Here is a 25,741-nt window from a genome sequence, read left to right as displayed (position 1 = left end):
ACTTTTCCCAAAAACCTTTGACCTTTCCCCAAAATATTTGTGCTCCTTGGTGCCAGAATCCATCAAAACTTTAGGAACAGAGGATTCGCTGGGATTTTGATGAGAAATATAAAGACTTCTGGACTTAAAGATTCTGATTTTTTTTAACTGTTCACACTGGTTTAATGATAAAAAAATTAATTTTTCTTGTAGCTCCCTGAATTCCCCAGCCAAATTCAACCTGCTGGGACTCCACAGACATCTGGGATCTCTCTCCGTGTCCTCTGCCAAAAATCAGAGCTTGAATTATTTTGTCTGATTTTCTTTAGAACCCATTGTTGTTTCCCCAATTCCACAGCACTACCACCACAAAACTCCCCCAAACCCCAAAAAAACAAGCCCAGAGATAAAAATCCAGCTCGTTTTTAATTCCTCTTTTGCCTCTGGAAGAGGAACCAGCCCTGCATTGCGTCCTCGGAGTTGCAGCTCGAGATTTTCCTTCCTCTTAACATTTTCTGACTTCAGTCCAGGCAGTTACAATGGGCTGAAGTTTGTCACAACCTGATTTTATTTCTCTTTTCTGATCTGTTTGCTCTTTAAAAACAGGATCAGCAGTCCCTTTACTCGATCCAGCCCCAATTTTTATTCCTCAGCCACAGCCACCTCCCAAAACATGACAGAATTCCCCATTTTCAGGTGTTTCCCAGCTTTTTTTTTCCACTGGAGGCTGAGCTTTTCACTTCTGTCCTCTCCCTTTGCTCACCCCTACCCCTGATTTTCACTTCCACATGCAAAGCTAAAATCTCTGGGTCAAAATTCCCTCTTTACATCTTGATTTCAACTTCCTCTTTCCCCGTTCCTCCCCAGCTCTGATTTTTGGGTTTCTTTTCTCCTCTCTGTGCTGTAATTTGGTTTTTTGGGCCTGCACTCAGCTCGGCTTTTCAGATTTCCCTGATTTTGGCAGAAATGAGGCCCCGCTGGAAATGTTGAAGCTTGGAAATCCTCACAAAATCAGCAACTCTGCAGCCAGTTCTTAAGAAATCCTACAAAACCTTGATGCATCCACATCTCATGGACAACAAACAGGGAAAAGGGAAAATCAGGGCATTCCCCTGCCATGCAAATATTGAATTTAAGGGAATTTACGCCAGGATTTTAAGCTTTCACAAAGTTTCTCATGGGTCTAGGGCCAGTTGTCTCTGACAGAAATATTTTAAAGCTTTCAAATCCCAGCTTTGGTGACAAGAAACGGGAAGAAAAATCTTAAAAACGAGTCAAAAACTGACCCAGCCCAGAAAAGAAACTGGACTTGAAAGTCACAGACAATAGAAACAGAAATACAAATATTTACATTAGAAAAAAGACTAAACAGATAAGCTGGGACTTGTTACTGGAGTTATCAAGGACTTGCTTGTACTTTTTACCTCTGAAATTTGTATTTCCCCAGGAGCAAGAAGAATATCAGGCTTGCAGTGCTGTGGGGTATCTAAATTTACTTCTCCTGCATCAATTAATCCAAATTGGCCTCTTAAATGAAGACTTGGATCCTTAACAGCATTTGGACAATGAATTTATATGGCACCTTATTGGCTGCTGTGAATTATTTTTTTAAATTTCTCAAAATCATTCCTAAATTTAGGGAAAAAACCAATGAAAATGGATCACTTGGGTTTGAAATAATAACCCAATCCTGCAGATTTTTTAGTGGATTTTTCTAAATGTGAGGAGAAAACATCTCTGCCTGCCTCTTTTTTTTTCCTACAATGAATAAAAGTAACAAATACTCGATAAACCCCAGAGCATTTTGTCAGATGCAAACTAAAATATTGCCAGCAGAGGAATGATCTGAGGCGAATTTTTGTTTTTTTCCCTGGGCCAAACAGTCTGAAAAATCCTGATTTTTTAAAAATGGCTTTGCAAATAGTTGATATTCAGTAGAAAACCACTGAGATGTGGGAAATCCTTTCAGGGTTTATTTCTCAGCCGTGCACGGAGAGAGAATTTGGGGGTGAAGATGAAGAACACGGAGGCAGCAGGTGCCTCCCAGCCCACCCTTCCAGCCTCTCCTAATGAAACCTTCTCCTAATTCTCGGGTGGCTTTGATAATTATTATTATTATTTTTTTTTAATTTTATTTTTCGGCTGTTTATTTGCAGGTGGAATTATCCCAGTTTTCCAATCTCCTGGAGAAGCTGAGTTTGGAGCGGGGTGAACGCTGAGACTGCCGGGGACAGAGGAGGGAAAGCGGCTGCGGGAATCTCTGAAAGCCCCGGGAATTTTTTTTTCCAGGGGCGATTTCCACATCATCGCGGCATTCCCAGGGATGGGGTGAGGATCGGGAAGGAGGGGGAAGAGCCACCTCTCCTGTCCTTCCTCCGGGATGTCACCGGATTGGGATGCCCCAGGAAAAATCTGGATTTCTCTCATCTCCCTTCCCGGCGGGGCGGAGCGCTTTTCACTCCCGCATTTTTCCAGCAGGAAAACTTCCCGGCTAATTAAGAGCCCGGTGCGTGGGGACGAGTGTAATAATTAATCTAAATGTGGGAATTTAGGAAGTGACCCCGTGATCGGTTCCTCCCTTTGCCCCGCTCTTATCTGCGGAAAACGAGAGCAGACACAATAAAACTTTTCCCTCCTCAGCAGGAATTCCCGAAGCTGGGCTGATTCCCTTCTCCCTCCTTTCTCCTCTCCCCAAAACACAGGGAAGGCTCCAGTCCGGTGGCCTTCAACACACACACACAATAAAATAGTTGTGCTGAAGCAGCCGGGGTTTAGTGACCGCAAAAAAAGCTCGGGCTTGGCAAATCCCGATCCTAAATCAACCCCCGGGGCTCCCAGGAGCTGCGTGTCCGTGCGGCTCCCGGCTCGGATGAAAGGATAAGGAGAAGAATTCCCTTTTCCACCCCTCGCTCAGGAGCCAAATTTCAGAGAAAATAGCGAGTTCAGGGAGTCAGCCACAGTCCCGGGTCAAAAAAGCAGCGTGAGCGAGGGGAGGAGGAATTTACTCCAAGGGAGGAGGATTTTACTCCAAGGGAGAAGAATTTACTCCACGGGGGGAAGAATTTACTCCAAGAGAGGAGGATTTTACTCCAAGGGAGGAGGATTTTCCTGGGAGCCGGGTAACGGGAAGGGAGGAAAGCGCCACAAGCATCCCCCGCACTGCTCGGGACAGGCGGGAGCCGGGATGTTCTCTCCCATTCCCTCTCCCCTTCTTTTCCCGGATTTTTTCCCCTTCTTTTCCCGGATTTTACTTGGATTTAGCAAGGGACTCTGCAAACGCGGGGAGAATTCCCAGCGGGCTGCCCGGGTTAGGCCGCGACTTTTGCTGTTGTTGAACCGGGCCAGTAAAAGAGGAAATGCGGGGTTTGGGATTGGCACCGGGCTGTTTTGTGGTGTTTGGTCCCTCCGAGAGTCCCTGGCAGGGGAAAGTCCCGAGCGGGGCCGGGGCTGCGGGTGGGTGTCCCCTGTGGGTGGCAGCGGGACAGAGGGACAGAGGGACAGCGGGACAGAGGGACAGCCGGACAGAGGGACAGCCGGACAGAGGGACAGAGGGACAGAGGGACAGCGGGACAGAGGGACAGCGGGACAGAGGGACAGCGGGACAGAGGGACCTGCCACCACCCTGGGCGACTTCTGGGGGATCCCGGGGCTCCTCCAGCTCCGGGCTGCCCGTGTCCAGCTGCGGCATCTGCGCCAAACTCCGCGGGGCCGGCTTTGGGATATAAAATGTGTTTATTTCTGGTTTTCCCCCTTGAGCAGGGCCGCCTGTCACTGCCAGAGCTGTGAGTGGGGAGAAGAGGGAGGCAGCGGCTGCAGGGAGATTTTCCTCCCGGCCCTTGGCATTCCCCGGCTGCCCCCGCTCCTGCCCCGAGCGTGGCTGGGAAGGACGGAAAGGATGGAGGGAAAGCAAAGGGAAGGATGGAAGGAAGGAAGGAAGGAGGGAAAGGAAAGGATGGAAGAAGGGATAGAAAGGATCGAAGGAAGGAGGGAAAGGATGGAGGGAAGAGGGAAAGAAAAGGATGGAAGGAAAAGGGGAAGGGAAAGGATGAAAAGAAGGAAAGGGTGGAAGGAAGGAAGGAAGGAAGGAAGGAAGGAAGGAAAGAAAAGGATGGAAGGAGGGATGGAAGGAATAAGGGAAAGGAAAGGAAAGGAAAGGAAAGGAAAGGAAAGGAAAGGAAAGGAAAGGAAAGGAAAGGAAAGGATGGAAGAAGGAGGGAAAGGGGGGAAGGAAGGAGGGAAAGTAAAGGATGGAAGGAGGGAAGCACCAAGCGAGCCGGGAGCAGATCCGAGCCCCATCCCCGCTGTTTTCCCCCGCTGTTTTCCCCCCGTGCCCACCCACCCCTGCCCGGCACCTACCTTGAAGGCGATGGGCAGCGTCTTGTTGCAGCGCCAGTGCGTGGGCAGCACGGAGCAGAGGAAGTTGGGGCTGTCGGTGCGCACCAGCTCCCCGGGGTGATCCGCCAGGACCTCCACCATGCTGCGGTCGGCGCTGCGCAGCTTCCCCGGCAAAGCCCCGCTGTGCTCGGCGCCGGGCAGCGCCAGCGGCTCGCTCATCTTCCCCGGGCTCAGCGTGGTGGAGGGCGGCGTGAAGCGGCGGCTGGTGCTGGTATCTACGGGGATACGCATCACAACAAGCCTTTAGAGCCACACAACACCTCCACTGAGTTCCTACCGAGCGGCCACGCGAGCGCAACTCCTCAGCGAGCCGCTCTCTGGGGACCAACATAAACGGGCGCGGGCTGAGCCCCCGCTCCCAGGAGAGGCTGGTGCTGCGCCAGTCCCCCGAGTTAATCTGGCTTTTTTGCCGATAGCCTCAACTCTCGGCTTCCTGGCCCGGCGGAACAGATCCCGTTAATCCGATAAACGCGAGGCTCGTGCGGCTTCACCGCGGCCGGGACGCGGAAAGTGAGCGGGGCCAAAGCTCATCCCAAAGTGGCCGGAAAAAGTAAAAACAGGGAGGCGAGCGAGCACTGAGGCGGTCGGAAACACGAGCGGAGCCTGCGCTCCCCAGGTCCTTCCAGGTGATTTCTCTCCCGTCCCAAGAGAAACCAAAAGGCGCCGGCGTCTTCTGGAGGCAAAAATCGCTCTTTGAGGGAAATTCGGGGCTGTTCCTCGGAGGAGGCGGATCGAGAGCTCGGCTTGCTGAGCAAAGGTCAGCTGGCTACGACTGGATAGAAATTCACGGCCACACACTCACGCACACGCACATCTACCGGACTTCATCAAATATTTACAATAGAATCTGTAGAGAATTTAAACACAACAGGAATCCATTAATGTTCTCCGCCAGATTTTCTTTTTCTTTTCTTTTCTTTTTTCTTTTTCTTTTTTTTTTTTTTTAAAGCAGCCTTGAAAATGAGCTTCAGTAGTTTGCTTGGAGTTGCTCTAAGAGCGCTCGTGTCATGACCTTTCAATCATTCTTGCGCAAAAATTAAAAAAAAAAAAAGCAGGGAAAAAAAAAAAGAAAAGAAAAGCTCAGTGCATGGCATTCAAGCTTCCAATCTCTATCTCTGGTATAACGCCTTTCATTCATTTAAAGAAAAGTCAGAGGCGATCGCAAGCGCCGGAGCTGAGAGGTCCAACAGCTGCAAACTCGGAGTTGGGGATGTTGGTTAAATTGTGGGTTCTCTCTGTGGTTTTGTGTGTGCAACAGCGCTCTCTCTCTCCCACTCACGTCCTCCTCAGCAGTCAAACCAACAGTCTGCAACAACTTCGGCGCTCGTTGCCAATTCTCCTTTTTTTTTTTTTTTTTTTTTTTTTCAGTATCTCAGGCAGTCTTCCTCTAATTCGGCCACAGGAACCGGCTGCTTAACAATATTTGAACCGCAGCAGGTGGAAAGCTGCTTTGGTAAACACGGCTTTTTCTCTCCCTCTCGTCCTGCGGGATGGAGCCCGCCGCGCACACAGAAACCCAAAACCACCGGCGACGGCAGAAAAATAAAAATTAAAAAAGCGAAAAAAAAAAAAAAAAAGAAAAAAGCCCTCCCCACTCAGCGAAATCTCTACTTTTGAACGGGTGAAATCTTTTCCTTCCGCGGAACGAGGCGGCGGCGGGAGGGGGTGACCCCACAGCGGCGGCAGCGGCGGCAGCGGCGGGCGCGATCAAACCCCGGAGCTGCCGCCCGGCTTTAGTAGAGCAGCTCCAGCCTCCGCTCCTCGGCCGGCAGCTTCCCGTGGGCACGGAGAATTCCTGCCGGGACGGGACGGGACGGGACGGGATGCGCGGGGCCGCGGGGCCGGGGCCGCCGGGCTGGCTGGAGGTGGCCGGGAGCGAGTCGGGGCGGCGGAGGCGTGCGGAGGAATGTCATTCCCCCGGTGCTTTGCATACGGGGAGGGCACCGGCCAATCACGGCCCTACCGGGGCGCGGCCGCGGGCCGGGGGCTCCCGGAATCGGCGCGGGCCGAGCGCCGGCTCGGCGGGGACACCGCGACCGCGCCTCGTCCCCCGGGGCACCCGGACAGCGGCGCCCCCGGCTCCTGCGACCCCCGGCCGCGCCCGCCGCGGCTCCCGCGGGCCCGCGGCTCCCCCTGCCCGCCCCCGGTGCCCGCACGGTGCCCGCACAGCCGCAGACGCCGCCCCGCCACACGCCCCGCTCCTCCCCGGGCGAGCTGCCGGCGCTCCCTGCTCCGGGGCTTTTGGGGGGACACCCGGGGGGCCCGGACACGGCCACCGCCGGTTTGGAGTCCCCGCCGCCCCCTCAGTCCCGAGGGGCGCCCGGCGCCGCTGGTTTGTTGGGGCGGCGGCGGCGCTCCCAGCCGGGGCCATCCCTGCCAGCCTTCCTCATCCTCCTCCTCCTCCTCCTCCTCCTCCTCCTCCTCCTCCTCTGCACAGCCCAACGCGGGGACAGCACGGCCGGGGACAGCTCGGGCACAGCCACACGGCCACCAGCGGCTCGGGTCGCCAGCCGCCGGTCGCTGTGAGCCCGCGGAGCCGGGAGCGAGGATGCTGGGGGGAGGCGGGGCTGTCGGGTCGGGATGGGGCTTTTTGGTTTCGGTGGCTTTTAAAAATTTTTTTTTATAATTTTTCTTTTTTTTTTTTTTCTTTTTTTTTTTTTTTAATTTCTACGCTCGCCCGTTCCGCGAGCGTAACCCAGACCGGGAATGGGGCGATCCCGACCCGTCCCTGCCACTGCCGGAACTCAGACCGGGAACGCCGCGATCCCGACCCGTCCCCACCGCGCTCTCGTCGCTGTCTTTGCGCTTCCCTCCGCCAACTCTCACCCCTCTGGTCCCCGCATCCCCGCCCCTCCCCGCGGCCACCCGCGGGCTGCTTCCCTCTCCGCCAGCCCCGGCAGCTCAGAGCGGGAGGATGGATGGATGGATGGATGGATGGATGGATGGATGGATGGATGGATGGATGGATGGATGGATGGATGGATGGATGGATGAAGGAATGGATGAAGGAATGAATGAAAGGATGAAGGGATGAATGAAAGGATGAAGGGATGGATGGACGGATGGATGGAGGTGGTCGCGGGGACCCCCGGGGCCGCTCCCGTCGGAGCCGCGCCAGGGGCGGCGGGGGCGCGCTGGGTGCAGTTCCCGCCGTGGCCGCTGGAGGGCGCGCGCCGCCCGCCGGCCGAGCGGCACCGGGCGGGGGGCGCGGGGAGACCGCGGGATTTGGGATTTGGGGTCGGGATTGGGGATTTGGGGTCGGGATTTGGGATCTGGGATTGGGATTTGGATTTGGGAGCGGCCGCTGCAGCCTTGGGAGCTGCGCCCACCGCAGCTTCTCCTGTTCCCACAGGGGCTGAGACCTCCCGCATCCCCGGGACAGAGCTCCGGGATTTGGGATTTGGGGTCGGGATTTGGGATTTGGGGTTGGGATTTAAGGCGAGTGGCCACTGCAGCCTCGGGAGCTGTTCCCACCGCGGTCCCTCCCGTCCCCACAGCAGCTGAGACCCCCACGGGAGCAGGGGATGCTCGGCTCTGCCGGGAGCACCAGCGAGTCCCTGCCTTTGATGCTGCGGGGTTTAACGCAATTAAAGTGAAATTTAAAAATCATTAACCCGGCGGGGAGAGCGCGGCGCCCGCTGCAGGGACAGGGATGCGCCGGAGTCCCGAATTCCCGGCAGGAGCGAAGCTCTTCCCGCATCCCCCGGCTCCGGTGTCGCTGTCCCTTGGGGGGTACCAGGGATGCCCATCCTGGCACTGCCCAGGGGCATTTTCGGGTCCTGTCCCCCCCAAAAAAAGCGTCCACCCGCCGCACTTGCAACAGGTCCCTGCTTTTAAGCAGCCGAAATTTGGTGCTTGAACTATTTCACGCCAAGTTCCTATTTTTTTCTAAGTTTTAAATTTTTTTCTTTATTTTAATTTTTTTTTTTAATCCCGTGTTTTCCACTTTTTCGCTCCCGAATTTAATTTTCTTTTCTATTTTAAGGGGGGAAAAAAGAGAAATATTCAGGCGAACGGCTGTTGCAAACCACAGGTCTAAACCCATCTGGGCTGTATTAGTGGCTGATAACTTTTTACGGGCACGGCAGAGATAAGAGGAGTTATTTTACTGATGCGCATCCATCTGCTAAAACGGGAAAAAACAGCGCTTAATTGGTTCTTTTTTTTTAGTCAAGAGCTGGGGAGGATTTCATATTTAAATTCATGAATATTTTGAGCTGAGTTTCACTCCCTGCTTTGCATCTCGGCTCAATTCGAGCTCCTTGTAAACACGAAATAAACGCGAAATAAACGCGAAATAAACACGAAATAAACGCAAAATGAACACAAACGCTCCCCACGCGCGTGGGGAGACCCAGAAAACGCCACGATTCAGCAGAAAATCCACAATATTCACATTTTTCCCATAAATTCCCGGCGTTATCAGGATTTAGTATGGGTTAAAGGCGACAATTTTCTCTTTCACTGCACGGAAGCTTTTCTGGGGAAGGTGAGGAGTTAAATCAGAGAGAGCAGCCAGGGCAAACACCGCGGCGAGGAGATTTTGATATTTTGGTGCAGATCGAGCTGTTTATTTTACAGCCCCATTAGCACCGCCCGCACCTGGCTGCGTTTGGTTTTATTTGGGATTTTTACTTTTTTTTTTTCAGTTTAATGGTTTTTTGTGGGTTTTATTTTGTATTTTTAAATTTTTTTTTTGCCAATTCTGTTCATCCTCTCCCTTCTAATTTAATTTTTGCGTGATGAGGAGAGCAGCCCTCAGGGATGCTGATTGTCCTCGCGTTGCTCGGGAAAAATGGGAATTAAGCAACTTTTGGGAATGGGAAACGACGCAAAGCTGATGCTGCTTCTCTCAAAATGGGGTTTTTAGCACCCCTAAATTTAAGACGGGCTCTCGGACAGGGTTTTGGGATCGTTTTGGGAATCGCCGCGGCTGTTACAACTTCCCCAATTTGCGTTTTGACACCAATTGATTGGGGAAACAAAGCCCAAGGGAATTTCCATCCTCCACAGAATCCCTCGAGCACAAAATCCCGATTTTCCCCCCCACACAGCAGCCAAGGAAAGCTTTGGAAGTGCCAGAGAGAGCAGCAACAATCCCGGGGTGAATTTGAACCAGTCTGAACAACGCGGGTCAATATTCCCCGGCCAAGATTTTCCCCTTTTGCACCTGAATTCCTTTAATTTATGCCCAAAAAATCCCTGATCCTACAAATCATTCATTCGTGGAGCTGCTGGTTCTTTGCTAGAAGCAAAACACCCTTAAAACACCATTATAAACATATTTTTATCAAGCTGTTGAATTATCCCTGCAAGTATTTATTGCTTTGGAGCCACTGCCTGAGCTGAAACAAAATCCTATAAATTAAATTAAATTATTTGTGGGTTTTTAATGAAACATTGCATGGGGAAAAGGGACAGACAACAAAGGAAAAGATTATTTTGTCCTCATTTCCTGCACTGGTGTCTCACACACAAAGGGAAATCACCCAAAATGCCACCAGGAATGGGGTGGGACAGGTGGATGGGAATTCCCTGACTCCCGAGGATTGGGAAGTGTCGAAATCCCTGTAGGAATTTTGGCTTTGATCTCTGTGACAGCCCCAAATCCCTCCCAGAGCAGGGAAAGTGCTGGAGCTTGTCCTGGGCAGAGAGAAATAACCCCAAAAATCCGATTATTTGGGGTCCTGGAAAAACTTCCCCAGGACTTGCAGCTCCTTTAGGACCCTCAGCTACAAACGGTGCTTAAAATCCCAAATCCTGTAGGATCCTCAGGTGGTAACAGTGGGGAAAATCTCAAATCCTGTAGGATCCTCAGGTGATAATGGCTAAATCAAATCACTTTTGGGATCTTCAGGTGATAAAAGTGGGTAAAAAGCCCCAAACCCTTTAGGATCCACAGGTGATAAATGGCTAAAACCCAATCACTTTTAGGATCCCAGGTGATAACAGTGGGTGAAATCTCAAATACTGTAGGATTCTCAGGTGATAATGATGGGTAAAATCCCAAACCCTTTAGGGTTTTCAGGTGATAACAGGTAAAACCCCATTGCTTTTAGGATCCTCAGGTGATAATGGCTAAGCCCCATTGGTTTTAGGATCCTCAGGTGATAATGGTAGGTAAAAATCCCAAATCCTTTAGGATCCTCAGGTGATAATGGCTAAGCCCCATTGCTTTTAGGATCCTCAGGTGATAAGAGGCCTAAAACCTCATTGCTTTTAGGATCCTCAGGTGATCATGGCTAAAACCCCAATCACTTTCAGGATCCTCAGGTGATAACAGTGGGTAAAATCCCAAATCCTGTAGGATCCTCAGGTGATAATTACAAAAACCCAATCACTTTCAGGATCCACAGGTGGTAATGGCTAAAACCCAATCACTTTTAGGATCCTCAGGTGATAATGGTAGGTAAAAATCCCAAATCCTTTAGGATCCTCAGGTGATAATGGCTAAGCCCCATTGCTTTTAGGATCCTCAGGTGATCATGGCTAAAACCCCAATCGCTTTTAGGATCCTCAGGTGATAACAGTGGGTAAAATCCCAAATCCTGTAGGATCCCCACCCGATAATTACAAAAACCCTCATTGCTTTTAGGATCTTCAGGTGATAACAGGGGGTAAAATCCCAAATCCTTTAGGGGTCCTCAGGTGATAACAGAGTTTAAACCCCCATTGCTTTTAGGATCCTCAGGTGATAACAGTGGATCAGTGACCCCAAATCCTTCAGGATCTTCAGGTGATAATGGCTAAACCCAAGCACTTTTAGGATCCTCAAGTGATTACAGTGGGTAAAACCCCATCCCCTTTAGGACCCTAAAAGCCCCTCCTGTTCTCCACCAGAGCTTTTTCCTTTCCTTACAGGACAATCCACGCTCTGAGTGTTTTGGGAGGTGAATGAGGCTCCTGTTTGAGGAGGTGGGCAATGATTTTCCTAAATTTTCAGCAGCTTCTCCCAGAAATGGGTGGGATGGACATGGACCCACACACGAAGGGAATTTCCTTTCCACATTTCAGCCCCCCCCCAATCCCTCGGAAATTGCACCCCAAAGTTCATCCCTTGACTAAAACTGCTGGGAAGGGAGAGGGGGACAGGCGGGGAAGGACAAAACAAAAGGTGGGAATAATTTAAATGGGAATAATTTTATTATTTGTTATTTTAATTTTATTTATATGTAATTATTATTATTTTTATTGTTTATTCCCACTAAATAATGTTAATGGGAATTATTTTAATGGGGATAACTTTATTGGGAATCATTTTTATGGGGAATAATGGGAATGGGAATAATATTAATGGAAATCATTTTTATGGGAATAATGTTAATAGAAATCATTTCAATGGGAATAATGTGAATGGAAATAATTTTTATAGGAATAATATCAATGGGAATAATGGTAGAAGTCACCAAGGAATTTCCTCCTTGGATTTACAGAACTGCTGAGAAATCGCTGGGGGGAGGTGGAGACTGGGAGAAATTTCTGCAGCAAAAATCCCTTTTTGGGGTTTGTCCTGGGTGGGTTTGCTCCTTCCCCTGTGGGACTGATGCCTCAGGTTGGAGCTTTTCTATTTTTCACGTTCTGTGCTAATTTAGTGTGTGGGGCTGGGTTCACATTCTGGGATGGTGAGCTCTGTGCACAGAGCAGGGAGACAAAACAATTCCTGCTCCAGCTGGGCACCAAGGACAAATGATCCAAATCTCAGCCCCAGAGCACAAACCCCGTGGGCTGGAGAGAGAAAAACAAGCAGGGTGGGACTGCAGGGGCTAAAGCTGCAATGGGACAATGAACTGCAAGATGCAAATGGAGCAGAACTGATCCCAGGGACAGACCCCGTGCCCGGCCGTGCATTTTGGGGCCATTTTGGTTCATCTTGGGTGCAGCCCTGGCTGGGCTCTGGTGCTGCCCAAGGTGCATCCATGGAGGAGATGCTTTGAATCAATCCCTGCTTTATTCTGTAGCTCTGCACAGCCTCTGCTCTGGGGCAGCCTGCACAAGGCATTAGTTCAGACGTGTGAAGGCACCACTCTGCAGCTGGGATGGATTTTTCCCTTCCTCAAGAGAAATTTGTGTTCTTATAGAATCATAAAATCATGGAATAGTTTGGGAAGGAAGGGATCTTAAAAATCATCCCATTCCAACACAACCCTGAGCTCCACAGCACATTCCTGATGCCAGGGATCACCTCAGGAAGGGGGAGTTTTGCTGGGCATTTAAATGTTCCGAGGATTTCACCAGAAAGAAATGGAGACAGACATAAAATATTGGTTCTTACTTCTCTGCCCCTCAGCTTTTATCCAAGCAGAAGAGAAAGTTCTGTCTGCAGGGACCTGCTGAGAAATCAGGCACTGGTGAGGGGGCTTAAAGCACCACTTCTCCAAACATTCATGGAATCAGGGAATGCTTTGGGTTGGAAGGGACCTTAAAGCTCATCCCATCCCACCCCTGCCATGGCAGGGACACCTCCCACTGTCCCAGGCTGCTCCAGCCCCAGTGTCCAACATGGCCTTGGGCACTGCCAGGGATCCAGGGGCAGCCCCAGCTAATTGTATTTGCTGGAAATGTTCCAATGAAGGCAGGAATGATGAATCTGGCTCTGTGTTCTCTGAAGGCTGATTTATTACTTTATGACACTATATTACATTAAAGAACACTATACTACACTAAAGAACACAGAAAGGACACAGACAGAAGGCTAAAAAGATAATAATGCAAACTCCTGACTCTCTCCAGAGTCCTGACACAGCTTGGCCCTGATTGGCCAAAGAGTGAAAACAACTCCCAGCAGAATCTAATGGAACAATCACCTGTGGGTGAACAATCTCCAAACACATTCCACATCAGCACAACACAGGAGAAGCAAATGAGATCAGAATTGTTTTCCTTTTTCTCTGAGGCTTCTCAGCTTCCCAGGAGAACAATCCTGGGCGAAGGGATTTTTCAGAGAGTGCGAATGCCACAACAGCTGCTCTGGGAATTCCATCCCAGCCCCTCATTTCCATCCCAGGGAACAATTCCTCATTGCCAAGATCCCACCCAGCCCTGCCCTCTGGCACTGGCAGCCATTCCCTGTGCGCTGTCCCTGCATCCCCTGGAAATTGTCTCTCTCCAGCTTTCCTGGGGCTCCTGCAGGCCCTGCAAGGCCACCCTGAGCTCAGCCCAAAGCTTCTCCTGTGCAGGTGAACAATCCCAGCTGTGCCAGCCTTTCCTCCCAGCAGAGCTGCTCCATCCCTCTGCCCATCCTGGAGCCTCCTCTGGGCTCTCTGCAGCAGCTCCAGCTCCTCCCTGGGCTGGGCTCACCCCCAGAGCTGAGGGATGATCCCATCTCATTTTCCCAATGCTCAAATCCCAGGAAAACACCGGGTTCAGGCCTGAGCAGAGCCCTGGGTTTCCAGGTCTGTCCTTGGGGTTCTGGTGCCTCCAGATCTTTAAATTGCCCTGGGAAATGAGAAAATTCAGGATCTGAATCTCTTGGAAATTCCTGGTTTAACTGACAGACGCTTCCTCAGCTCAGGAGTCCCCTAAAATAATCAAGTTAAGCCCTGAAAAAAATCAAAAGAGCCCTGAAATAATCGAGTTGTAATCCAAGTTTCTGTGTTAAACTGGGATTGGAGTGGGAAAAGGAAATAGAAGTAGCAAAAAAAAAATTTGTATATTTTGGATCTTGATTAATAATTAAAAAATCCAGCTAAAAATCTACTTATTCATAAGGAATCAGGAGCATTTCCCACAGGGAATTTTCTTTTCTGCTAAATATCACAAATTAAGACCCATTTCCAATTTAAGCTCAGCTTATGGGGCAATTGGAGATATATTAGGAGTGGTCTTATCTCTGTGTAAGGTTTTAATTCTTCTTCTCTCTTAATAGTAAGACTTTATTAATTATTAAGAATTTATTATTTATTATATTTAAGGAAAAAAATCAATTCTAGACATGACCTGCCCACATCCAGTGCTCAGAGCTGAGTCAGAGAATCCCAAAATTCTTTAGCTTGGAAAAATCCTGGAGAAGAAATGAATACGCAGAGGGATCAAAGAATGGGGATTTAAAAACCTTTCTGTCTGAAAGTTTCAGTGCTTGAAATTTGGGCTGAATTAGTGGTGATTTGGGCTGCTCAGAGTTTTGATATTTGATGGATTTGTCCTTCCCTGGAACCACCCTCTAATTCCCTGTGGGAAATGCTCCTGATTCCTTGTGGATTTTTAGCTGGATTTTTTTGTTATTAATCAAGATCCAAAATATCCAAATATTTTTCTGACTTCTACTTCCTTTTCCCACTCCAATCACAATTTAACAGAGAAACTTCAATTAAAACTTGATCATTTCAGGGCTCTCCCCCAGTTTGATTATTTTAGGGGACTCCTGAGCTGAGGAAGTGTCTGTCAGTTAAACCAGGAATTTCCAAGAGATTCAGATCCTGAATTTTCTCATTTCCCAGGGCAATTTAAAGATCTGGAAGCACCAGAACCCCAAGGATAACCCTGGACACCCAGAGATGGAGAAATTTTGGATTTTTAGGGAAGAAAAATCAGAATTTATTGTCCAAGTCCCTGTGCCTTGGTGTTGCTGTCAATGAGATGAAAAATTCTCTGCAGATCCCAATCCAGGCTGGGATAAATCTGGAGGTTTCCAGGATTTGAGGGGAATGTGGAGCAAAATATGAGCTTGAATTTCAAGGGGAAAAAAGATCCCCATTGGTGAGGGGAGAGAAATCCCATCCTAAGGGAGGATCCCACAGGGGCTGCACTTCCAGGGATCCTCTGGCAACCCTCAGCAGCAACTGGGACTAAAAAAGGTGGGAATAATGGGAATAATGTGAATGGAAATAATTTAAATGGGAATAATTTAATGGGAATAATTTTTATGGGAGTAATGTAAATGGGAATAATTTTAATGGGAATAATTTTAATGGGAATAAGTGAATGGGAATAATTTTAATGGGAATAATATGAATGGGAGTAATTTTAATGGGATTAATTTTTAAAGGAATATTTTTAATAGGAATAATTTAATGGGAAGAATGTGAATGGGAATAATTTTAAAGGGAATATTTTTTAATGGGAATATTTTGAATGGGAATAGTATTAAAGGGAATAATGTGAATGGGAATAATTTTAAATGGAAATAATTTTTATGGGAATAATTTTAAATGGGAATAATTTAAATGGGGAATAATGTGAATGGGAATAATTTTAAATGGGAATAATTTTATGGGGAATAATGTGACTGGGAACAATATTTATGGGAATAATATTAATGGGAATAATGTGAATGGGAATAATTTTTATGGGAATAATTCTAATGGGAATTCTTCCTTCTCCTCCTGAGGAAAATTCCCATTAGGAGAATTCCCATTTTTTCTGGAGTGGTTGGAGCTTGCTGGGTTTGTCCCCGCCCTGGATCTGCCCCGGGGTTCAAGGAGGGGAAAATTCCCATCAAAACCTCGGCTCCTCTTTATTCCTGGTGGGATCTGAGTGCCAGGATTGGCACAGAGGGAGATCCCTGTGCCAGGGAGGGGTCCCTGTGCCAGCATGGGATAGAGGGAGATTCCAGTGCCAGGATGGGATCAGAGAGAGATTCCAGTGCCAGGATGGGATCAGAGGGAGATTTGAGTGCCAGGATGGGATCAGAGGGAGATTTGAGTGCCAGGATGGGATCAGAGGGAGATTCCAGTGCCAGGATGGGATCAGAGGGAGATTCCAGTGCCAGGATGGGATCAGAGGGAGATTTGAGTGCCAGGATGGGATCAGAGGGAGATTTGAGTGCCAGGGTGGGATCAGAGGGAGATTCCAGTGCCAGGATGGGATCAGAGGGAGATTCCAGTGCCAGGATGGGATCAGAGGGAGATTCCAGTGCCAGGATGGGATCAGAGGGAGATTTGAGTGCCAGGATGGGATCAGAGGGAGATTCCAGTGCCAGGATGGGATCAGAGGGAGATTCCAGTGCCAGGATGGGATCAGAGGGAGATTCCAGTGCCAGGGTGGGATCAGAGGGAGATTTGAGTGCCAGGATGGGATCAGAGGGAGATTTGAGTGCCAGGATGGGATCAAAGGGAGATTCCAGTGCCAGGATGGGATCAGAGGGAGATTTGAGTGCCAGGATGGGATCAGAGAGAGATTTGAGTGCCAGGATGGGATCAGAGGGAGATTTGAGTGCCAGGATGGGATCAAAGGGAGATTCCAGTGCCAGGATGGGATCAGAGGGAGATTTGAGTGCCAGGATGGGATCAGAGGGAGATTTGAGTGCCAGGATGGGATCAGAGGGAGATTCCAGTGCCAGGATGGGATCAGAGGGAGATTTGAGTGCCAGGATGGGATCAGAGGGAGATTTGAGTGCCAGGATGGGATCAGAGGGAGATTTGAGTGCCAGGATGGGATCAGAGGGAGATTTGAGTGCCAGGATGGGATTAGAGGGAGATTCCAGTGCCAGGGTGGGATCAGAGGGAGATTCCAGTGCCAGGATGGGATCAGAGGGAGATTTGAGTGCCAGCATGGGATAGAGGGAGATTCCAGTGCCAGGATGGGATCAGAGGGAGATTCCAGTGCCAGGATGGGATCAGAGGGAGATTCCAGTGCCAGGATGGGATCAGAGGGATATTTGAGTGCCAGGATAGGATCAGAGGGAGATTCCAGTGCCAGGGTGGGATCAGAGGGAGATTTGAGTGCCAGGATGGGATCAGAGGGAGATTTGAGTGCCAGGATGGGATCAGAGAGAGATTCCAGTGCCAGGGTGGGGTCAGAGGGAGATTCCAGTGCCAGGGTGGGGTCAGAGGGAGATTCCAGTGCCAGGGTGGGATCAGAGGGAGATTCCAGTGCCAGGATGGGATCAGAGGGAGATTCCAGTGCCAGGATGGGATCAGAGGGAGATTTGAGTGCCAGGATGGGATCAGAGGGAGATTCCAGTGCCAGGGTGGGGTCCCTGTGCCAGGGAGGGCACAGAGTTGGTGCAGGGAGAGGGAAGGAGCAGCCCAGGTGATCCAGGTGGATCCCACATCCCGGGTGGGGACCCTGAGGCCTCTCCTGTCCCTTTGGAAAGGAATTTTGTAGGGAATTTGTAGGGATTTTTTTAGGCATTTCATGCTCTCTGGTGCCTCCTCATCCCCAAATTCTCACCCTAAGCTGTCCCTAGTTCTCTGCTCCCTGAATTCCCCCTGGATTGTTTCCAAGGCTGCAATTCCAGCTCTGCTCATCCCCTTTCCCTTCCGCCTTGTCCAACCCTGCCCTAAACCCCTCCAGACCTTCCAGAATATTCCAGAACTATTTTTATCTATGATAAAAACCTCCTGAACACTGCTCCAAGCAGTGCCCACCCCTTTGGAAAGGAAATTTGCTGTGAAGTGACCAAAGCTGAGCAGGATCAGCCTCAGAGCAAATCCAGGTCCTGTTTTCCAAAATTCAGATGCTGCACTTGACACCCACTACACAAAATCAACTGCAAAATTCATTTTAGAGCCTTTAAATCTCTCTTTAACATTTTATACATATATATATATATACATATATATATAAAATGCTAAATAATAAATATATTATGTTAAATAATAACATATATATAATATATATAATGTTAAATAATAATTAAGTAAATCTCTTTTATATGACATAATATGTATAACATGTAACACACATAACATAATATATATTATTATATCATATATTTTTATGTTATATTATGTTATATTATGTTATATTACATTAATAATATAATATAATATAATATAATATAAAGATAATATAATATAATATGTAGATAATATAATATAATATGTAGATAATGTATAATATATATTATTAATATATATATATATAGTATATATTGGTCTGTAAAGTGAGGTTAAAATTCCTATTTTTTTATCCCAAGTATCCTCCCACTGAAGTTATTTTGGATGCTCTGATGGGATAGTTTAAAATTTTCTTTTGTGAGGGATCCAAAACTCCTCAATCCTGGAGGCTGAACCTTTAATTGGGATTAAAAACCATCAAACCTGGGATTTGGAACAGCCCTAGGACCCAAATCAACCAACAAATCCTGATCCTTCATCCTCCCTTTGCCAAATATTTCCAAATTTCCAACCATCCCACATGAAATTCCACCTCGTGGACATCATCTCCCCAAAAATATTTGAAATAAAAGTGATTTTGTAGCGTTTCCCAATGAAGAAACTGCTGCAGTTACAAAGATTTGCAAGGTTTCTCTCAGATCAACAAAACCCGCAGGAAGCTCCTGATTTCCAAGAGAAATTCTGACTTTTAGAGAGGTTTTTTTACCCCCATTTCTCGCTGTTAATCCTTGCTCCACAACAAATTAAAAACTTTGGGAAAAGAAAAGGAATCTTTACCAAAGAAAATGAAGATTTTTTTACCAAAGAAAATAAAGAATCTTTCCCAAACCAATCTGCTTTTCCTCAGCAGGTTCATGTTCCAAAAGGCAGGAGCTGCCAGCCCAAAGTGCCCAGGCTTCATTTTTAGGGTCCATTTTTAGGATTCATTTTTAAGGTTATTTTTAGGGTCCATTTTCAGGGTTCATTTTTGGGGTTATTTTTAGGGTTCATTTTTAGGGTTTTTCTTAGGGTCCATTTTTTAGGGCTCATTTTTAGGGTTCTGAGATGGCCAAACCCCATTTTTAGGGTTCAGAGATTCCTACAGGGCCTCCCAAATTCTGGCTGTTAATCCCCACTCCACGACAAAGGGAAACTTTGGGAAAAGAAAATAACGAACCTTTACCAAAGAAAATAAAGAATCTTTCCCAAACCAATCTGCTTTTCCTCAGCAGGGACATGCTCCAGGAGAAGGTTCATTTTTAGGATCATTTTTAGGGTTCAGAGATGCCCAAACCCTGCAGGACCCCCCAGTTCTTGCCTTTAATCCCCACTCCATGACAAAGCAAAAGAAAATGAAGACTTTTTTATCAAATAAAGAATTTTTACCAAAGAAACCCAGTCTTTACCAAACCAATCTGCTTTTCCTCATCAGGTACGTGTTTCAAAAGACAGGAGCTGCCAACCCAAAGTGCCCAGGGTTCATTTTTAGGATCATCTTTAGGGTTGGGAGATGCCCAAACCCTGCAGGACCCCCCTGTTCTTGTCTTTAATCCCCACTCCCCGGCACAGGAAATGAAAATAAGTGATCTTTACCAAATAAAGAACATTTACCAAAGCAAAGAAAGGATTTTTACCAAAGAGAACAACAAATTTTTACCCAAGAAAATAAACAGTCTTTAGCAAAGCAAATCAAGAGAATAAAGAATCTTTACCAAAGCACCTCAAGGCTGCCCTTTTCCTCCAGGAGAGGGAAGCTGCCAACCCAAAGTGCCCAGGGTTCATTTTTAGGGTTATTTTTAGGGTTAAGTGTTAAGGTTCAGAGATGCCCAAACCATGCAGGACTCCCCAGTTCTTGCTGTTAATCCCCACTCCATGACAAAAGAAAAGAAAAGAAATAAGTTTTACCAAAGAGAATAAAGATGTTTTACCAATGAAAATAAAGTCTCTTTACCAAAGAGAATAAACACTTTTCACCAAAGCAAATAAAGAATTTTTACCAAGAAAATAAAGAATCTTTATCAAACAAATCTGCTTTTCCTCAGCAGGTACATGGTCCAGGACAGGAGCCGCCAACTCAAAGTGCCCAGGGTTCATTTTTTGGGTTCAAACCCTGGAGGACCCCCTAATTCTTGCTTTGAATCCCCACTTCATGACAGAAGAAAAGAAAATAAAGATTTTTTTACTCAAGCAAATAAAGAATCTTTACCAAAGCAAATAAAGGATCTTTGCCAACAAAATACAGCATTTTTACCCAAGCAAAGAAAGAATTTTTACCCAAGAGAATAAAGAACTTTTTGCCACAGAAAATAAAGAACCTTTACCAAACAAACCCAATTTTTACCAAACCAATCTGCTTTTCCTCAGCAGGGACATGCTCCAGGAGAAGAGCCCAGGGTTCATTTTTAGGGCTCGTTTTTAGGGTTCAGAGATGCCCAAACCCTGCAGGACCCCCCAGATATTGCTGTTAATCCTCACCTCATGACACAGGAAAAGCAAATATATCATCTTTACTACAGAAAAGAAAGAGCATTTACCAAAGAAAATAAAGATTTTTTACCAAAGAAATTAGAGATTTTTACCAAAGAGAATAAAGAATCTTTACCAAGGAACATAAGAAAAAATTACCAAAGATAATACAGGATTTTTTCCAAAGAAAATAAAGAATTTTACCAAAGAAAATAAAGATTTTAACCAAGAGAATAAAGAATCTTTACCAAAGCACCTCAAGGCTGCCCTTTTCCTCCAGGAGAGGGGAGCTGCCAACCCAAAGTGCCCAGGGTTCATTTTTAGGGTTATTTTTAGGGTTAAGTTTTAGGGTTCATTTTTAGGGTTCAGAGATGCCCAAACCCTGCAGGACCCCCCCAAATATTGCTGTTAATCCTCACCTCATGACACAGGAAAAGCAGATATATCATCTTTACTACAGAAAAGAACGAGCATTTACCAAAGGAAATAAAGACTTTTTACCAAAGAAATCAGAGAATTTTTACCAAATTGAATAAAGAATTTTTACCATAGAAAATGAAGACTTTCTACCAAAGAAAATAACGAATTTTTACCAAGAAAATAAAGGTTTTTTTTACCAAGAGAATAAAGATTTTCACCAAGAGAATAAAGAATCGTTACCAAAGCACCCCGAGGCCGCTCTTTTCCTCAGCAGGTACACGCTCCAGGAGAGGGGAGCTGCCAGCCCGAAGTGCCCAGGGTTCATTTTTAGGGTTATTTATTTTTGGGGTTATTTTGGGGATCCAGAGACGCCCGAACCCTGCAGGATCCCAGCAGCAACTGAACCCGAGCAGGGCTGAGCTTTCCCTTCTCCCTCCCTCTCTCCTGCCCCAGAGATCAGCATTTACCAGGGGCAAATTGAAAAATGACATCCAGCCACACTCAGGCTGGGTTGTTTTTCCTCCCTCCCCTAACCAAACTCACGGGAGATTTCCCATCCTCGCCTCTCCCTCCCTCTCCCCTTGTTTTTTTTGCCCCGGGCGTTTCTAGATGAATAATTCTCATTTTAGCTCCTCAAATGATTTTTTCCTGCTTGATTCCACTGGAGGATGTGAGTTCAAGGTTGGGTTGGGTGGGAGAAATTTGGGATTTCTCCTGTTTGGGATGGTCAGGGATCTCCTTCCAGTAATGAATGCCATAGAAAATGACTTTTGTTTAAACTCATAATATTTTATAGGCCCTGACAGCACATTGGTATTATGGAAATACCTTAAATAATGAGATTTTTTTTCCCCCTCCACCCTCATTCCACAGGAATAATTCCAGGGATGGGAATGTTGAGTGGGGAAATAAATTCCTAAAAGTGAATCAGGATCTGCAAAACCTGAAATTCTTCTGGAGGAAAAGTGATTGCACCTCTCCAAGCTCTGGTGCTTAAAGGGAATTTGTCCTTCCTGGGCACAAATTCTGCCACATTTTATGGAATTCAGCATTTTCTTGGGAATTTATGGAGGAATAAACACATAGGGGTGAAAGGAGGAAAGAAAAACAGATCCTAAAATCTTAATCCAGACGCTGAATTTTATCCCATTTTTTGCCAACGTCCAAAATGCTGCAGGCACTGAAAGAGTGAGAAAAGCTGGAAAAAGACCAAAATCCAAATTCAATTCAAATTTCCAGAGCATCCCCTGCCCTTGCTGATCCCTGGGTGATCCCTTCCCTCTCTTTTCCTGATTTAATAAGGGAAAACCAAATTTATTCCCTGGTCTTGCCCATCTCTTCTTCCTTGATTTATTTTTCCTCCTAAAAATTGGAGAGATGATCACTCTCATGAGAAATTTCCTTTAAACATCATGAGAGATGATGTTTAAAGGAAATTTCTCCTTCCTGGGTACAAATTCTGTCACTTTCTGTGGAATTCAGCATTTTCCTGGGAATTAATGGAAGAATAAACACAGGGATGAAAGGAGGAAAGAAAAACAGATCCTAAAATCTCAATCCAGACGCTGAATTTCATTCAATTTTTTTCCCCAATATCCAAGCGCAGGCACTGAAAGAGTGAGAAAAGAACAACCAAAATCCAAATTCAATTCAAATTTCCAGAGCATCCCCTGCCCTTGCTGATCCCTGGGTGATCCCTTCCCTCTCTTTTTCCATTCTTTTATAAAAGCCAAATTTATTCCCTGGCCTTTCCCACCTCTTCTTTCCTGATTTATTTTTCCTCCTAAAAATTGGAGAGATGGTCACAGGGGCAAGAAGACACAAAATGAAGTAGGAGAAGTTGGTTCTGGGTAATAAAAAGTTGCCAAAATCGTGGTTGATGTGGGGAGGGAGAGTTGGGATTTTTTGGTTTGTTTTGGGGTTTTTTTTGTTTGTTTGTTTGGTTCATTTTTTTGTTTGTTTGGTTTTGAGATTTTTTTTTGGTTGTTTTCGTTTTTTGGGGTTTTTTTTGGGTTGTGTTTCCCAGATTCCAAGCTGGGATTTTTTCCAATGAAATCAGGGAAAATATGTGGGGAAAAAAACGTGGTGGGATTTGCTCCAATTGCACATTTCGGTGATAGAATTTTATTATAAAATTATATATACATATATATATATATATATGTATGTATGTGTATATATATATATATATATGTATATATATATATATGTATATGTATATATGTGTATATATATATATGTATATATATAATTTTACATATTATATATTATTTATTGTAGAATATAAAATTATATATTTTAATAAATATTTATATATTATATGTGAATTTACAATACACTTATATTTATAAATATACACACTATCTATAAATATAAATATAGCATTATTTATTTATATTTATAAATATAGGATGTTATTTATATTTATATTATATATTGTTTACATTATTTATAAATATAATATACATTATTTTAATATACAATTATTTTTATTATAAATAATTATTATATGTATTTATTATATTGTTATTATTTCTATTATACATTTATTTTATTTCTATTTTAAAATATTATTTCCTATAAAAACACGAAAACCTCACTTGCCAAACCCACAATTCCCTACAAACACTGGAATAGGAGAAAATTTCAGCTTTCCCAAGAATGGCCAAAGCTGTTGGTTTGGGGGAGCAAATTCCACTTCCTGGGGATTCTTTCACCAGGGTGTAAAAGGGAACACTGAAAAAAACAGAATGTTGGGAAAAGCCCATCCAGAAACTCTTTGCTGCTGTGCTAATGGACAGGAAAATAAAAAAGGAAAATAAAACAAAAAAGGAAAATGCAGCCAAGTTTGGTTGATTTCGAAAGGAAAAACGAAGGAATCAAGGAGAAAAACCAAGGAAAATTATGGAAAAAGGAGGAAAAAAAGCAAATCCATGAAATGAAACGACCCAAACTCTGCTTTTCTTGCGCAGCCCTGGGCTGTGACATCGTTTAACTGCCACAGGAGCATTTGGGTGAGATTTCATCAACTGCCCCCAAGATGTTTCCTGGGCATGGCAAAACCCCCTCTGTTCCAGGGCAGATAAATCCCGGAGCTGCTATCTCCAAAATTCCTCCAGGGCTCAGCTTTCTCCTGGTTTTTATCTGAATTATTATCAGTTTTTTATTATCAGTTTTCACCTCCCTCTTCCTCTCTTTATCCCGTGGGAGCACCTTGGGATATTTGCATGGAGATAAGGAATGCTGGGGCTGGCTGAGGACATCAGATCTCCAGGGAAAAGCGAATTACAACCCCAGGAGGGCTTGAATTTCATGCTGGAATTCCTTCAGGAAATACCTGACTCCACTGAGAGTTGATAAGACTGAAAAAAAAAAAAAATCCCCCCATTTTGTTTGGTTATTTTGGGGATTTTAGGGAAAATTCACGAGGAAAATGCTTTTGACTCCCTGTGTGTGTGTGCAAAGATGAACACTAAAAGTGAAATTCCAGCTCAATTTTGCCACTTCAGATATTACAGAGCCAGCCTGGAGCTGGCAGGGACAGAGAGAAGGTTTTGAGAGCCAAAAAAATGAATTATTCTTATTTTTTCTTTTTTTTTTCCCCCACTTTTTTTTTCAGCACTGACCCAGAATTTAGTTGTGAGCCAATCCTTAGTGAAGGAAATGAAACATTTTGGCAGCTTTATAATCTGGTTTTAAACTATTTGCCTGAAAAAAGTGAAAATAGTTGGGAATTCTGTGCCTTTTGATGGTGTCCCATGAGCAGGGAACAGGAAAAGTGCCATGGATTTCACTTGGAGCTTTCCAAAAGGATAAAACCAAATCTGCTTAAATCAAAAATTAGGATTTTATCTCCTCAAATATTGCTCCTGGACTGCAGGACAACCATTCCATGCCAGTAAAACCTTTCCTTCTTGGAATATTCCAGGCAGGAAGGTTGGGAAGTTCCCTCAAAAATCCATTTTAATGCTTGAAGAAAAAGTTTTATTACTTTAAATTTCTCAAGCATGAGAGTTTGGATTCCTTATTGAAATTCTGGGCTTCTGTGGGCTCTGATATCCCAAAAAAACAGCCAAAAAAAGGGAATTTAACTTTTCCTTCATGGAATATTCAAGGCAGGAACATTGGGAAGTGATGGACTCCCAACAAAAATCCCTTTTAATGCTTGAATTAAAAGATTTCATCATTTCAATTTCTCAAACATGAGGTTTGGCCTCCTTATTGAAATTCTGGGCTTCTGTGGGCTCTGATATCCTAAAAAACATCCAAAAAAGGGAATTTAACTCTTCCTTCAATGGAATATTCCAGGCAGGAACTTGCCTTGCCCACTTCCAGTTGGGAAGTGATGGACTCCCAACAAAATTCCCTTGTAAATGCTCAGATAAACTGATATTCCTTCATTTAAATTTCTCAGACATGAGGGTTTGTGCTCCTTATTGAAATTCTGGATTTCTGTGGGCTCTGATATCCCAAAAAACAGCCAAAAAAAAAGGAATTTAACTCTTCCTTCATGGAATATTCCAGGCAGGAACGTTGGGAGGTGATGGGGTTCCCACTAAAATCCTTTTTAATGCTTGAATAAACGGATATTTCTTCCTTTAAATTTCTCAAACACAAGGGTTTGTGCTCCCTATTGAAATGCTGGATTTCTGTAGGCTGTGATATCCCAAAATAATGACCAGAAAAGGGAATTTAACTTTTTCTTCATGGAATATTCCAGGCAGGAACATTGAGAAGTGATGGACTCCCAACAAAAGTCCCTTCTAAATGCTCAGATAAGCTGATAATTCTTCATTTAAATTTCTCAAACATGAGGCTTTGGATTAATTATTGAAATTCTGGATTTCTGTGGGCTCTGATATCCCAAAAAAACAGCCAAAAAAGGGAATTTAACTCTTCCTTCATGGAATATTCCAGGCAGGAACGTTGGGAAGTGATGGGGT

The 25,741-nt window shown here is 45.6% G+C and overlaps 1 protein-coding gene across 6 annotated transcripts in view; it reads right to left on the bottom strand.

Moving 5' to 3' along the window:
- RUNX1 (RUNX family transcription factor 1) overlaps positions 1-25,741 on the bottom strand; it is a 178,419-nt gene that overhangs the window by 83,738 nt on the left and 68,940 nt on the right. For 5 of the 6 annotated variants that reach the window (XM_036383564.2, XM_036383542.2, XM_036383553.2 and 2 more), the window contains exon 1: positions 4,336-4,605. In XM_036383564.2, coding sequence (XP_036239457.1) covers positions 4,336-4,605 — 270 coding nt within the window. Of the gene's footprint in view, positions 1-4,335; positions 4,606-25,741 lie in introns of those variants that run through there. The other variant, XM_036383532.2, reaches the window with a different exon arrangement.

The sequence above is a fragment of the Molothrus ater genome, chromosome 2 (genome assembly GCF_012460135.2).
Source record: "Molothrus ater isolate BHLD 08-10-18 breed brown headed cowbird chromosome 2, BPBGC_Mater_1.1, whole genome shotgun sequence".
Classification (NCBI taxonomy): domain Eukaryota; kingdom Metazoa; phylum Chordata; class Aves; order Passeriformes; family Icteridae; genus Molothrus; species Molothrus ater.
This window is presented reverse-complemented; position numbering and strand designations above follow the sequence as displayed.